At 32.9% G+C, this 16,217-nt stretch overlaps 2 protein-coding genes and 1 long non-coding RNA gene across 6 annotated transcripts in view; 2 read left to right on the top strand and 1 right to left on the bottom strand.

Moving 5' to 3' along the window:
- Positions 1-16,217, top strand: part of LOC111508414 (uncharacterized) — a 546,485-nt gene that overhangs the window by 41,611 nt on the left and 488,657 nt on the right. The window lies entirely within an intron of this gene.
- On the top strand, positions 8,483-10,704 carry LOC141484116 (uncharacterized). Its single transcript, XR_012466482.1, has 2 exons — positions 8,483-8,575; positions 9,463-10,704. It is a non-coding gene; the product is annotated as an uncharacterized lncRNA (long non-coding RNA).
- On the bottom strand, positions 8,575-10,953 carry LOC141484112 (uncharacterized). Its single transcript, XM_074179175.1, has 3 exons — positions 10,716-10,953; positions 10,310-10,407; positions 8,575-9,275 (listed from the first exon to the last, which is right to left on the bottom strand). Exons 1-3 carry the CDS (start codon positions 10,951-10,953, stop codon positions 8,730-8,732), a joined length of 882 nt encoding a protein of 293 aa, XP_074035276.1. The 3' UTR covers positions 8,575-8,729.

Genomic DNA, 16,217 nt, shown 5'->3' on the forward strand with positions numbered 1-16,217 from the left:
ATTCATTTGTTTATAACAAATTGTTTATTCAATACACAATGGAGAATTTTAAAAATTAAATTGTTTTTGTTCCGAATTAAAAACAAGATGAATAATTATTTTAAAAAATTGGTTTCTTAATATTATTAATTGGTGGTAAAAAAATTGTTACTCAACAAATGCGTTTTTTTGCATTGTAAAAATTTCTTCAAGATACAATTGAAAAAAATCATGATTTTTATCAAAAATTAAGATCCAAAAAAAATTCAATCATGTTATAAACAATGCATTTGTTTATAATAAATTTTTAAACAATGAGTGATAAAAATTTTAAAGAAATATGTTCATCTAACTTCTGATTTGTTGATGATCGAGCGATAGAAAATTGTTAATTAACAATAGCGTAATAAATCGAATAACTGCAATAAACATTTTTTACCGACAGATTATTGTTCATTTATCATTTGAGTATATGCCTGAATTCTTTCATTCCTTAATTTATATATTTTAAATGCTGAAATTTTTTTTAGTAAAAATGGCCCAAACAGGCACGGCTCACGCGCGGCCAGACAGCCGATTTCGAGCTCATTTTCAGGGCTTCGGGAAAATTATATATATTGGTCCTACAGTTCCGGGAGTTGAAACTTTTTTATAGGAAATTTCTTCCTATTTTCGAATTTTCGATTTTGAAAATCTCAATTAGTTTTAGAAATATTTTCAAAAAATTAAATCCATTCTTTATTATTCTCTAAATTGTTTATAACTTTTGCTATTTTCATTTTCGGAAGTCGTCCGTTTTCAAAAACTTTCTAGACGCTATTCCGAATCGAATGACACCTCAACCATAATTTTCGGAGACTGCTGAAGAAAGTTCGGAAAAAAGCACTTCTTGATCAGATTAGTCAAGTTCAAACATAGCTTAACAATCTTTCAACAGCTACAGATTGGGGATGAGAAAAAACAGAGACTCTGTTTTTGCCCATGAAAACACCATAATCATTGGCAGGTTTAGAATTACTGAAACTAGTTCATTGTAGTTGCATAGTAGGTATCTAACTGCAGTAAAACTTAAAGCAGTAGAAAAACAGTGATGAGTGCATCCGATGTTGTTGGGATGATGACAATTTCAACTTCGAGTACGGCATGATTGTTGATCAACAAAATACTAACCATCCAGTATATCGAAAACTGATTCAGGCATTCTACGTATCAAACTCAGATACTAACTCTGACGGTTAAGAATGCGTTAATAATAAATTGTTTTGGTAATAAATGATAAAATTAATTATGAAAAATGTTTCTGTCAATTTGTAGAGAAATGTCAATTATGATTTTCAAAATAGAAAACATTCTCCGAATAATCATTTGAACATTCGAGATATATAAAAAAACGTTCATAAACAATTAAAAATCGTATTTTTTTCTGAATATCATATTATGAAGATAAAAATTTTTTGAATTCCCATACGGTCATACACAATTTATAAACAAATTGCGCTAAAACAGTTTGTTCAACTTACCGAATGTCTTTATTTGATACAGAAACAGGATATAATGATAAATATATAGAAAAATTAAAACAATATGTTATGTTACTAAAAAAAATCATAATGAACAAAATATAATGTTTTTGAACTTTTATAATGTGATCTTGTGGAGCACATTGATAAAAAGAGATTCACGTTCATTACAAGACCAAACACGACTATGATACGATATTTCATCATGGAATCCTAGTGCCTATCTTCCGGCTCCATCATCAGATCAGCTCCAGAGTACCTACCATATTGTCATCAAAATCACATAAAACTGCCAATTTTCATAACGCTACGATCTTTAAAAGATGGTTAAATTAGTTTTCTTAGATTTGACTACATAGTTACATACATACATACAGGTCGACCTAATAAAAGCGTATTAAAAACGAAAAACTCTAGAAAAAATTAAAAAATATTTAGGTCAGTCCTTAAAGAAATATTGAAAAATGCATGACTCGAAAAATCGTATACCATACACGGAAATGAATCTTGACAGGTCTTGATGCCTTCTAGATGGCTATCCTGTGTAGTGTGTATCAGCCAAATGGAATAAATATGACACTGAGTAAATATGACTGTGCTCAACAAAACACTCAGGCACGTCCAATTTTCAACAACCAAATTTTTCAATGCTCAATAACTCAGTTAACGGGAACAACAACTCGACCACGAACTCGGGCTTTGCAACCGTTACCACATCGCCTCTGATAATGTATACCGCAGTAGTAGACGAAACGTCAGGCATAAAAACCTGCAAACCACGCAAACGCTGAAAACAGATTTTACACTGTCATCTACGGCCGTGAATATTTACATTCTTTGGTAATTCATATTATTTATCCTATCGTCTGTCATTTTGGCGTCTTCAACTAGTTTGAATACTTTGAATTCTTGCTGTTTTCTAATGGAAATATACAATGAACTTTTTGTAATTAAAGTTGAACTTTCAATAATCACACCATGCATGTGTCGGTTTCACTTCTCCTATCATTATATTCGGCTCGCTTAAATATCATACAGTGTTAAAATGGAAATATGCCAACCAAGACAAAAATTATCGAATGATATTGAAAATTTCGTTATGGAATAAACTTTTCATGATCAGTCAATATCACTTGGTACCTATGTAAAAATGAAATACATACCGGCTACCTGAAATCCATACGCAATTTGTCGTTGGCACAACGCTTGTTGAAAAACAGATGTGAAGAAATTAAAACCCACTTGCTGCTTACATTTAATGCGGTAAATATTGGCAACGTTGTAAGGATTCCCAATAATCTATTTCATGTATGAAAATATACTTATTGGACTCCCTATTATCAATCAGATGTCTGATGATGGTGTATACTGAGGAGTTCTTATGAATGTTTGACGGACGGACGCTCTACTATCGAATCAATAGTGAACTCAATTTTTTTATGGTGGTAAAAATGTCATGCCAGCCTACAGAAATCAGTTTTCTAGTACTTACCATGAAATATATTCGGTAAATTCTTCAAATTATGATGGACGCCCTATCAGCGCATTCAATGTATGGATGCCATATTGATATCGGGATGTATATATATATATATATATATATATATATATATATATATATATATATATATATATATATATATATATATATATATATATATATATATCAATATTAAATTCTACAAAAAGGATTTGAAGCTTTATATCTTCTATTAATTATATGCGAGCGCTTTCGACAGTTGGTAGTACTGTCATCTTCTGGCACTCCTCAAACTGAGTTCGAGGAGTGCTGGCGCGCCCTCCCGAATGTATCGGAGCTTCGGGGGATAGGGCCTGACCAGCGCATACTTCGGTAAAATAATAATAATATCGCCTTTATTATTTCATAATCAAAACAAAAAACATAAGTTATATATTCAACTTACAATTGAAATAAAGTTCACCGTCCGTAATGAAACACATCACGGAAAATGTTCTTCCACTTAAACCTGAAAAGGGAGCAAATAAAAAGAAAAAGAAAAACTAAAATAAAACTGTAATTGTTATATATTATGATATAAATACCAATAAACATCTCACATAAAGAGTTAACTTCACCTATTTCTTACAAGATATCAATAATTTGATTCAATTTCAGTCTAAATAGTCTTTATATTCAGTTTTGAACTTTGTGACATTAAATTTTTTGAGGGGGTTGGGGACAGAATTATACTTTCGACAAATTTAGTACCTGAAAGACCGCCTGAACCCTTCTGTTTTGAATTTTGGCATTGTAATCATATTTTTATATCGAATATTCAGGTTATGGATGTCCGTACGATATGTGATTTTCCTATGAAGATATGAAGGTTGTTCTTTTGTTACAATTATTTTATGGAAAAAACAGACAGCGTGAAGTAACCTTCTTTTCTCCATGTTCAGTCCTTCAATTTCTTGAAGATCATATGAGATCCTGTGTCGCCGACCAATACCAAAAATTAACGTAAGGCACGAGTTTTGAACTTTTTGAATCTTATTTTTGTATTGATTGGTTAAACATGGACCATAAAGAACATCCGCATAATTGAAAACTGAAAGCACCAAAGATTCACATAAGGACTTTTTCACATAAATAGGCAGAATATGTCGGTTTTTCTACAAAATTCTACAAAAAAATCTATTCGATTCCTGAGGGTTTTTCAAAATTTCCGGTATATCATGTTTCTTTTCAGGTATGAATTTGTCAGACTTGAGAGTTTTCCACATGTCTTTTGGTTAAGTGTTATCAAATTCATGGGCGAAATGAGCTTTTTTTTCTCTTTCAATAGCCTGGTTGTGGAATTGGCCGCGGTGGTAGTGCGCCCGACTCAGGATCGGAAGGTCGTGGGTTCGATTCCCGCATCGACCAGATATTTTTCTCGAGAGAATCTATCTGGTTGAAGCTGGAATGATTCTGCAACCGTCTTAGGAATCACACGTTGAAAGGTAAGACCTCGTTAGTTCTTAGCTCGCACAAGTTTCTCAACTCCTGAGAGTTGTCGTTCGTATGGGTGCGACAGCTGATCAACGGAAAAACAGATTTTTTTAAACAGATTAGATTAGGTCCGCATTTGCCTATAGAAATCCAAGTGCCTTTGTAATTTCGTTCTCTTAAATGTTGCCAGAGCTTCATCCCTTTCAGCAATCGTTATTTTCATCACATCCGTCAGCCATGGAGATTTCGGTTTTGTTACTTTGGAAGTAGTCAATAACATATGCCAATGCATATGTTTATCAAATAAGTTATTCAAACAATTTACCAAATATGTAACTTTCTCTTCAATATTTTCTTGGCCATTTATCCAAAGAAATTAAGTATTGGACATATCTACCTGTAAAAGATCTTGGTTAAAGGCTTTGAAGCTCCTGTATGTACAGAGTTTGGGGTCCTGTTGTTTTTCACGTACTCTCAACTTACAATATACTATATCGTGATCAGAAATGTTGTAAGGTATAATACCATTCTTTACCTCACTTCTCTCTTGGACTATAGAGTCCAAAAGACTTGCCGACGTGGCTGTAACTCTAGTAGGAACATCTATCAACTAACAAAGATTCAGTGTATTCATTATTGAGTAAAACTTTTCAACACAACTATTCTCATTATCCAATAAATTTAAATAAAAATCCCCCATGCATATAATTTCGTCTACTGTCCTATTGCAGCCAAGCTTTCCTGAAATTCATACAAAAATGCATTTGTATTCTGCTCATGAGGTTTATAAATTACACCAATATCAATAGTTTTTTTTAAACAGTAGTTCTTAAGCAACACTGTTCCCATAAGTAACGCCCACTGTCAATTAATTCAAAACGCAGTTTGTTACTATATATATATATATATTATATATATATATATATATATATATATATTCATTTATATATATATATATATATATATATATATATATATATATATATATATATATATATATATATATATATTTGTCAGCCCGTAGAATATACGATGTGAACTCTGGTCAGCCCTTGGAAACGTCGGTCGTCCCGGTTTCGGGCTCACCAACGTTTCCCACTATATATAGTGTTTTTAGGACATGTTATCCATTTTCATGATAATCACACAGCCACGCCACGAGGCGTGGCTGTGTGATTGTATACACCTGATGTGAATAGTGCCTTTGTGAGCCCAGGTTTATACGAACACTTTTAATGGATAGCATGTTGGTCAGCCCACAATCGGGCAACGCTGCACTTGCATTTCATGATTCTAACTAGATTATCAGTTTCGTTCCTGATGTGGTGGTGGACGGATGTGTTGACAGCGACCGTCCACAAAGAAGGCACGCGGACGCCATTGTTGGGGACGAAGCTCAGTTTGTGTTGTGCATGTCTGCCGTCATAGAACGTGCTAGCATTAATTTAAAAGTTATTTGTGAACGTTTATAAGTATTGTAAAGAAACAGCACTCCCATTCACGCCGGTTGGAAGCCGGGGTGGACCGGATGTCCACGTGGAGACAGGATTTTAACAATTTAATGTGTTGAATATGTGAAAAATTTGGAAGTCTCTAAAAAATCTTTTTAAGTGTTTTTTATACATTAATAGAAAAAAAGTTAGAAAAAAAAGGGGTGACAGCATTGCTGCGTGCAAGACAGCTGCGCCCCCTTGAATCGAGCTGGCTAAATGCGCCTATTGGAAGCAAAGGCCAAGAACTTTAAGTGAAGTGAAGTGAACTAGATTATCGGGGTACAGAAATTCGATAATAGAGATGGAGAATTTTTTGAAAAAGTTCCTGTTTTGTATGTTTTTTTGTACAAGCGTGCGTGTGCGTGCATCACCCTATATCTACAAGCAATTTAGATCAGGAATTGTTTCGCATATAAAAGTTTTTTCATAGCTTCGTAACATTTTCACTTGTAGAAAAATGCTTGATCTGAACTCATACTTTCCCACATTCGACTACTTACCCGAAATCAGCTTTTTCGGATAACGGTGTCGAGTACGGAAATGTACTGTTTCCGTTCTAGTTAGGATAATAATAATATAATAACTAACAGTGCGTTATTCCATTCAGCTTGTCGAAGCAATTTTAACTTCTGCGCTATCTTAGATACAAAAATTTGAATATGTTATAAGTTGAAAGTATCAATATAGTGTTCGGAATCACACGTTAAAATGTAAGACTTCGGTAATCTATAGCTAGTACAAGTTTCTACTTCTGAGGATTGTCGTTCGTAGGGGTGCGACAGCTGGTTAACGGTAAAACATAATTCAAACAGACATATTTTAAACCGTTTGCTATTTGTATTTTCAAATGTAGATTTTCAAATTCTAATGATTTGGCATGGACGCCTCAACAGAAATCGCGTTGTATAAATCAATTTGAGACATTAAGCAGGAAACTTCGGATTTGAGTTTGAAATTGTAGATTTGAAAACCTGACTGCACAAAAATAATCGAAGTGTGACTGAGTAGAAATGAGTAGATGAGAAATGACATTTTTTTCACTAACGAAAAATCTAAAATGTGATGAATGATCTGGTAATGAATTTATTGAAAAATGAATAGTGACTATCCAGAATGTCTACAATTTCAATAAATTCTATACAAAAATCCGCAACAGCACTACGGATTTCCGATATATAATTTAGTTCAAAAATTAGGTAAAAATCGCACTAAGTATGTTTCTATGACGAAACGAAATTCTGAGTGACTAACATAAGGTAAGATATAATTTGTGAAACAGATATTAGTAATAAGTTTCAATTCTCTTTTTCTTAGCAATAGTTTTTTTGAAAACTCCCTTTCAGTTTTTGGAGGTATGATGTTGTTCAGGTTGAACATAATGAAGTGGAGATTAAACCAATGTTTTTTTATTATGTTGACTGTTCGTGACGATGAATACGTAATATCATCATCGATTATAACCTGCAGCAGACATTTCAATCAAAATAAAAAAGACTTGGAATATTTTAGCACAGAAAATATTTGATCAGGTTGAATAAACATTTATTTGAATGGAGTATAATTGTTCGATAAACTAATAAACACGTAGTATGAAAAAATAACATAATTTCCAATGAAATGAAACTACAACATGGGTAAAAAAATATCAAATGAAAAATGTTAATATTATTTCTTCTTTCTATAACAACTGTAAACGTATTCTTTGATTGCAGCCCAGTTTCTATTTTTAAATTATGATGAATATTTCTTTTCCTCATATTTTAGATCCAAACAAGAACTCAATTCAATTCTAGCACTTCTTTTTTTTTCGGAGCGAACTGAAAAGTGATTTGACTCATTTCCAACCTATATTCAGAGATATGGATGATTCCAAAACAGCTCAAAATATACATAATTGATTGCATATAGGGAAATTTTTTCGAACGGAGCCACGTTTAATATCTCCATAAATAAGACAGTAATGTAAATTTCCCGAAACACCTAATTTTTGTGAAATATTCATTTGCGTTTGCATTTGCGTATTCATTTGCAACAAAACAGTCCGAACGAATAAAGCGCGCGCGCCCTCTGCAATAAAATGTTTTCCAGCGCGCGCCGAACAACCTGCAACAAACATTTTTGCGCGGAGCGTTCCGCCTGAGTTGTTCGCTGCGATTATACTTGTAATTTCTGTGTTTAGTACTCAGTCTCTTGGTGTTTAGGATGGATGCAAACGATATTGCCGTAGCCGCTGGTGCTTTCTTAATTATAGAGGCATTAACGGAGGCTAAAAAAAATAAAAAAAAAAAACAACGAAGAATGTGGGCGAGGCGCCTTTTTTTTGCGTCGTCCAAATATGGCATTACTTAATGACCTAGATCATATGCATATGCAAAATTTTACAAGGATGGGTGCAGAAGATTTTGAAAATCTGGTATGTTTAGTAGGTCCTAAAATAGCTCAAAAAAGACACAACTTTTCGAAAGGCAATTCCGGTGCAAGATCGTCTGGCAGTCACACTTCGCTTTTTAGCAACAGGGGACTCGTACAGTAGCCTACAATACTTATTTAGAATTTCAAATCAATTAATTGGAGTTATAATCATTGAAACCTGCGAAGCACTCATTCAAGAACTTAAGGATAAAATAAAGGTACGTAAATACATTTTTATATTTATTAAATTTATTTTAAACATTATTTAGAAAACAATATACTATTCAAAAATATTTTCCTCATTTTCGTTTAAATGGCTTTGAGAAGTAGGGGGTAGGTTGAAGAAGGAAAGTTGTGAGTGTGGCACTGAGTTTAAGTAGAAATTAAATTCGGGGAGGGCTGGTCTGAATAATTGGATTGTGATTGTGGGGAAGGACTAGGTAAAGAAGTTAGGTTAGGGGAGGATTGATGAGAATAAGTTTGAGAGTATGAAGCGTTTGGCACAGAAATTTGTATGGGCATTGATTGATTGGAATATTGAGTGTCATAATGTCCCATATCGGCACTAAAGATAATATTATTTATGTGGTGCTGCACAATAGCTTTGGTTATTTTATTATAGCTCCTTAGCTTATGAGCCACATGTTGACTAAATAATCCACATTCGTCTCTAAGGTCATTATTAGCTGCTGCATTTTTCAGAAAGCCTAGAGCTTGGTCAACTTTTGAAGTTCCTACCGATGGCGATGGTTCAATTGATCTTTTACGTTTTTGGATTTGCTTCACAGGAATGGCAGATGTACGTGGTTTTGGAGATACCGGTGCATTTTCAGTTTGTATTTCGGTTTCTTGTGAGTCAGTGGTTTCTGTGGATACATCTCCTTTATCACTTTCAGAAGGTGGTGCATTATCATTTTCCTAGAACACAAGATATTGTTAAGACAATTCGTCTGATTTATACTTTAGTCGATACAGGATGTTTTCAAAGTTGAGTCATTCATTTTAATGGCTTGTAGAACTCGTCTAAAGAAGTTGAAAGACCAAAAATTACCTATATAAAAATTGACAAATAGGGGAGTTATTTTACGTTAAAAATTATTTTTAGATGCCTAGCAGTTCCGAAGAATGGTTAAAGATTAGTAGACAGTATGAAGAAAAGTGGCAATTTCCTCATTGTGTTGGGTCAATGGATGGCAAGCATGTTACAATACAGGTCCCTTTTAACAGTGGAAGTGAATTTCATAATTATAAATCGAATTTCAGTATAGTTTTACTTGCCCTTGTTGATGCCAACTACAATTTTATATTTGTTGACATTGGATGCCAAAGAAGGATATCAGATGGAGGAGTATACAAAAATACAATGCTTTACCGAAAATTAGAAAATAATGATTTAGGTTTGCCAGAAGATTCTCCGTTGTCCAATTCGAATAAACCAATGCCCTACGTTTTTCTAACAGATGAGGCATTTGCTTTAACGAATCATATTATGAAGCCCTTTTCTGGAATACATTAAAAAAGAACTCCTGAAAGAACATTTAACTATCGACTAAGACGCGCAAGAAGGGTAGTGGAAAACGTTTTTGGAATTTTATCAGCAATATTTAGGGTCCTAAGAAAGTCAATATTGCTTAGCCCTGAAAAAACACAAAAAGTGGTAATGGCGGCTTGCTGTTTACATAATCATCTGAGGAAAAGCCGCTATTCCAATAATATTTACACTCCTCCGGGAAGTTTTGACCAAGAAGACGATCAAGGCAATTTTATCCCTGGCAGTTGGAGGCAGGAAAAACCTTCAGAAACATCACTATTGCCTCTTAAAAATATTCCCAGAAAATCGGCATCAACAGCTAAAGAAATCCGTAATAGCTTTGCTCAATATTTGTTAAAGAATTAGTTTTGGAATTGAAGTATATCATTTTGAAACATGACTTGTGATTAGATTTACATACCTCAACTGAATCTATTGTTTCTCTTGGTTTATCTTTATCTAACAAAAAACCCATACGTTGGAAAGCATACCATTTTGATATGTATATTTCTTCTCTTCCTACAAAAAAAGATAATATTTACATACAGTGGGTAAAACTTACATTTTAACAAAAAATTGAATCTATACGTTACTATTAATTTAAAATATTAACTGTTATTGAAGATTTTGAAACTTATGAAACACCCTGTATATACAGAGCTTTTTATTAAGAGTACCTTCCTTATAAAACTAGTGGAAAAAAGTTTTCCATATTAATAGCTAAGCATCAATATAGACATATTTGCATATCAAAAGTTTTTTTATTTAGTAAAACTACACTACTTTTAAAATAACATTTAAATTAAAAAAAAGTTGGGAAAAAATACCTTTTCCGGTTCCAATGGAGTCTGTCCCTTTTGCTTTTTCCCGTCGAAAACTCGATAGAAGACTTTCCATTTTAGTTTTCACCTCTTTTGTGGTACACCCCATTTTATTTGAAATCGCCACCCAAGCATCATACTTTTTTATTTTATTATAATGACAATTATTTTTTGGGTCCCATAACACGAGTTGTCTTTCATACTCATCTATCAGTTCCGAACATTTTTCCTTACTCCAATCCATATCAATTTATTTTAAAATATTATTTGTATCAAATTAATAAAATATAACCACCAAAAACTCACGAAAAAACCACAAACGCGCGTTATGCTCCTTACTCTCGTACTAACTGAAGACCGGCGAACGAATAAATTTTCTTTGTGCAAATCGCATTTACCGACAAATCTCATAAAATGTTTGGCGCGTTCGGCGGGACGTACTCACTAGGGGAATTTGTTCTGCGCGCGGTGCGCGCTTTCTTCGTTCGGCCTGTTTTGTTGCAAATGAATACGCACCTTAAGATACACACTCCCCTTCAAAATATCAAACAAAATAACCCCATATATGCCATCTATTGGATAAGTGATTTTATCAGGAATTCAACGATGATTTTTCAGGGTTGATTTCTAATTTACTGTGAAGAAGGACCTTGAAGTATAAGTGAACGACTTTTTAGATTAATTGATACAATCTCTCACAAAAACGTATACAAGAATTATTTCTATTGTCAAGTTCCTAACAGAAAACAACTTTTGTCGCGTTGAATTATATCTGTTGGATTTTTGGCAAAGTTTCTCACACAAAACACTTCAAAATACTTTCTAAAACTCGCAGCCAAAAATGTTCCACTAAGCAGTTTTATAAAAACGCGACACGCGTCGCGACAAGCATTTAATGCTTGATATACCTAATTTTAAAATTTAAAGTACCTACATTTCAAGTACCTGCGTTTGTAATGGATTAAATGACCTGAGCTCATGTCCCAGTCCCCACATGAAAAATATTCAGTAACGGTTATTCAATTCTAATTGATCATTTAGTTAGTTATCCGAATTCTTGAATCTATTGATTGCTTGACATTCTAGAAGATTGAATTTCAAACTCTTCTCTTCTAAATGTAACATGTCATATTCATTACTGAACTCATGTACTTCTGCTAAAAGGTGGTTTGCAAATGTGAAATTGGTCTTTCTATTTACAAAATTACATCTAAGCTTTTAATTCTTTGGAAAATAATCTCCCTGTTTGGCCATTATACAGTTGTGGGCAAGAGCCACAAGTCAGCTGATATACTCCTGATCTATCCGATACCGAAGTTTTGTCTTTATTTTTTTTCAATAAATACACTTACATTCGTACGGAATGTCCGAATATTCGGACTATTATTATTTCTGTGAGCTAAGTTTACGCAGTCTTTCTTCAAAAAAATATTATTGGTTGGTTCAGCCAAAAATGACAATGTCTTATAACTGACGTTATCGCATCTTGAATTTGGGTACATGTGGTCCTTGGCTTGCTTTTGTAGTTTTTGTTTCATTTGTTTGATCAACCTCAGCTCTCTCTGGAAATTATTCAATAGTCTATGAAGAATATTATTGAATGCAGCAACTTTATGCTGGTAAGAGTGTGTAGAGGAATTATGTATGATAATGTCCGTGTAAGATGGTTTGTGGAAAATTGCAAATTCATGTTCATTGTTATTTTTTGTAATGGTTGAGTCAAGGTAATTTAATGAATTATTTACCTCCCTCTCAGTGGTAAATTTTATTGACGGGTGGATGGAATTGACATATTCAACGAACTTGCCTACTTGCTTTTCTGTAATGATTTCATTATTCACTAGTGATTAATGGATATCGTAATGCTTGAAGAAATACATGCATTATGAATATTTAATACAACAGTCCTGAACAAACTGTAACGTCTATTTGAATAAAAAAAAATTGATGAGCTTCCGTGAAGTATCATATTTATTCTAATACGTGCTACTTTCTACACACATTCATATCAAATCGATATACCAAATTTGAAACATCCATTCGAAATAAAAATGAAAACACAGGAAAATAAAATTTCATTTGAGTTAGGAATTGGAAAACAGTGAATTACTTAAAATTAAGTAGATTCTATGATATTTATTTGTAATCGTCATATACCCATATATTCTCTAATTATTCTCTAATAATACCAAAATATTGGCAAGCCAATAAACTAAATAGCATTAGGACCATTGCGAAGATCGTAACGGTTCTCAAAGAGTTTCGCGCCAAAATAGTTAACGTGTGTCGAACAATTGCAGATTCCGTAGGAATACTGAAACTTTAATGAAATGAATAAAAACACTTTTGTCTAATTACCTATATTTAATTTTATTTATATGACTGTTTTCGGGTTTGACCCCATTATCAAGTATTACATTACCTATAAATTTCGTCGCCGCTGATAAATACCATTATTTTTTGAAGGGAAATTTTAATGATCTAATATCCTCCATTTCATAAATTTATTATCGGATGAAAATTGGAATTTTCTATACTTCACTGAATTTGACTTCGATACTAAATTTTCCCATTTTTATGTTTTTCTTCAAGTTTTTGATATATCCTTTCCTAAACAGTTTCAAAAAATTAAACAAAATCAAAATTCAAGTAGACACAAACCATGGATTACTAAGGATATCGTTGAAGAAGGTATATTACTCAGAGATATTTATAATTTGAACAAGAACCAAACCAATGTACATTTATTGGGTCCATATAAGCAACTCTTTAAAAATCATAGACAAAAAATTGTGCTCTCAAAAAGTCAATACTTTAATAAACAATTCCTCAAGGCTCAACATAAATCTGAAGCTGCCTGGTCTATCATCAGGAAAAATACTATTATAAACGATTCATCTAAATGTTTACCCAGCTATTTTGACATTGGCGATGGTGTATATCTCAAGCATTTAGTAGTTATTTTGTCGATTCAGTGGAGTATTAGTAAAAAATACTGCACCTGGTGGCATTGAAAATCGTTATGTAAAAACTGAGAGTCTTTTTCTCTATCCAATAGATGAAACTGAATTCGTGGAAATAATTAAATTCGCATGTTCGAAAAATTCCAGTGGGGTCGATGAATTGCCAGGCAATGTTTTATTAAAGGCTGCTTCGAAAATAATGGAACATCTGATTTATCTAATCAATTTATCTTTCTCTGAAGGTATTTTTCCTTCCCGGCTTAAACAAGCAATGGTCGTCTCAGTCTATAAAAAAAGCGATAAGCATGTAATGTAGAACTACAGAGGTATTGCTTTACTATCTCCATTTTCGAAAATATTTGAAGAATCATATCAAAACAGACTTGTGTCCTTTTTAAATAAATAAAATATCGTATCTGACAACCAATATGGGTTTCAAGTGGGCTTGTCAACCCAGGATGCCATCCTTTCTCTACATAATCATGTATTATCAAACTTCGAAAACGGTGAAAAAACACTTAGTGTTCTTTTCGACTTGACACCAGCGTTTGATACCATACATCATGGTTTCATTCTTGATAAACTGTTTGACATGGGCGTCCGTGGTCCAACATGCAAAATTATTTTTCTGAGAATGGCTTGATTCTAAATAATCTTAAAACCAACACCATTTTCTTTACAATTCAGGAAACTGATTGTAGTGTATTGGTTAGGTCTAAGATTAAAAGTATTGAACAGGTAAACTATAAAAAATTTTTAGAAGTTTTTATTGATTCCCAACTCAATTGGAATCATCATGTTGATTTCATATTGAAGAAATTAGCGACACATTGTTTCGTTATATGGAATCTGCGTAATTTTGTGTCTATTGAAATTCTTAAAAGTTACTATTATGCATATGTTTACTCTGCCCTCAATTACTGTATTATTTGTTTTGGCAACTGCAATAGAATCAGTGACTTATTAATTTTCCAGAAAAAGATTATTAGAACAATTTGTTTTAAAAAACCACTCGTTTCCTGTAAACCACTATTTGCAAAGTTGAATATATTAACTGTTACTTGCATATATATTTTTAATTGCGTAATCTACGTTAAATCAAATTGCTCCAAGTTTCAGAACAGAGATGATACATGTCTTCTTTCGGGCTTCACCCTGAGAAAAAACTATAACATTTTAATTCCTAGTCATAAGTTAGCCAAGGTGACTAATGGACCTCATATCATGTCAATAAAACTGTACAATAAGCTCCCAATATCCATTAAAAAATAACTAGTGCAAAGCTCTTTAAACAAAAAGTTCGGAAACTATTATGTGAAAAGGTATTTTATTCGCTTGATGAATTTTTTCAGTCTGATTTGGAATTTTAAATTTTTATTTTTGTGTCCCTTTTATGGTCTGAATGTAATGTAATATGTCATATAATTATGTTGTTTCATGATTGTGACCTCATTGTAATTGTACTGAGTTATATGACTTTTTTCATGCCTTCCCTAGGTCTACGGAAATAAAAATTTTTGATTTGATTTGAAGTATTGAAAAAATACTTAATAATGCGGGGTCAAACCCGAAACTGGTCGTATAAATAAAATCAACTAGTGGTACTTAGACAAAAGTGTTTTTTTTCATTTCATTAAAATGATCATGAATTACCACAAAAACAAGTAATCAATCATACATAATACAGAAACTATATGAAACATAAATAGTCAATAGTAACGGCATCTTTTTCTTTTCCTAATAATTTTTTTCCGGTAAACTAACACATAGTTTACCTCTGAAAACTATATTTGCCAGGATTTTAAAAACACTTGATACCCTCACGATGAAATCCAATGATACACTGAAATGGATCGCGTTCCTGGTCAGCCCTTCGATGTGGCAGCATTGTCGGGCTGACCAAGATGCTCTTCATAGAGGGATTTGTATAGCTATATATACATACGGTCGTTACACTATCAATTATATATATATATATATATATATATATATATATATATATATATATATATATATATATATATATATATATATATATACAACTCTCAGAAGTTGAGAAACTTGTGCGAGCTAAGGACTAACGAGGTCTTACCTTTCAACGTGTGATTCCTAACACGGTTGCAGAATCATTCCAGCTTCAACCAGATAAATTCTCTCGAGAAAAATATCTGGTCGAGGCAGGAATCGAACCCACGGTCTTCCGATCGTGAGTCGGGCGCACTACCACCGCGGCCAATTCCACAATTTGAATGAATATATTAAATTACTTACAAATTGTTACATTCAACAGATATTTTGTTGATATCTTCCATCTTGACAATTTTCAACACATTCTGCTGATTATTCAGCTTAGTAAAAAATTTTCCATTTATTGTCCATACTTTTCCAGCCGATCCCACATGTTTGGAAGCTTCCCCAACAATTTCCATTTGCTCCTTAGTAAGATCCTCTCTAATCACCACTTTGCTGGCTTTTAGGAGTCTCTTATTATTATACACGAGATTTTTGAAGTAGTTCGTAGAAAATCTCACAATTATTGTCCTAG

The sequence above is a fragment of the Leptinotarsa decemlineata genome, unplaced genomic scaffold (genome assembly GCF_025532065.1).
Source record: "Leptinotarsa decemlineata unplaced genomic scaffold, Ldec_3_MD MMD2_tig00004433_RagTag_RagTag, whole genome shotgun sequence".
NCBI lineage: Eukaryota > Metazoa > Arthropoda > Insecta > Coleoptera > Chrysomelidae > Leptinotarsa > Leptinotarsa decemlineata.

What these genes read in the sequence shown, in the direction of transcription:
- LOC141484112 (XM_074179175.1), bottom strand. Translation starts at nt 10,953, where the DNA reads ATGGATTGGAGTAAGGAAAAATGTTCGGAACTGATAGATGAGTATGAA. An exon ending in CTCCATTGGAACCGGAAAAG is followed by an intron (nt 10,408 to 10,715) that starts GTATTTTTTCCC and finishes CTTTTTTTGTAG; the next exon opens with GAAGAGAAGAAATATACATA. An exon ending in AAACAATAGATTCAGTTGAG is followed by an intron (nt 9,276 to 10,309) that starts GTATGTAAATCT and finishes CTTGTGTTCTAG; the next exon opens with GAAAATGATAATGCACCACC.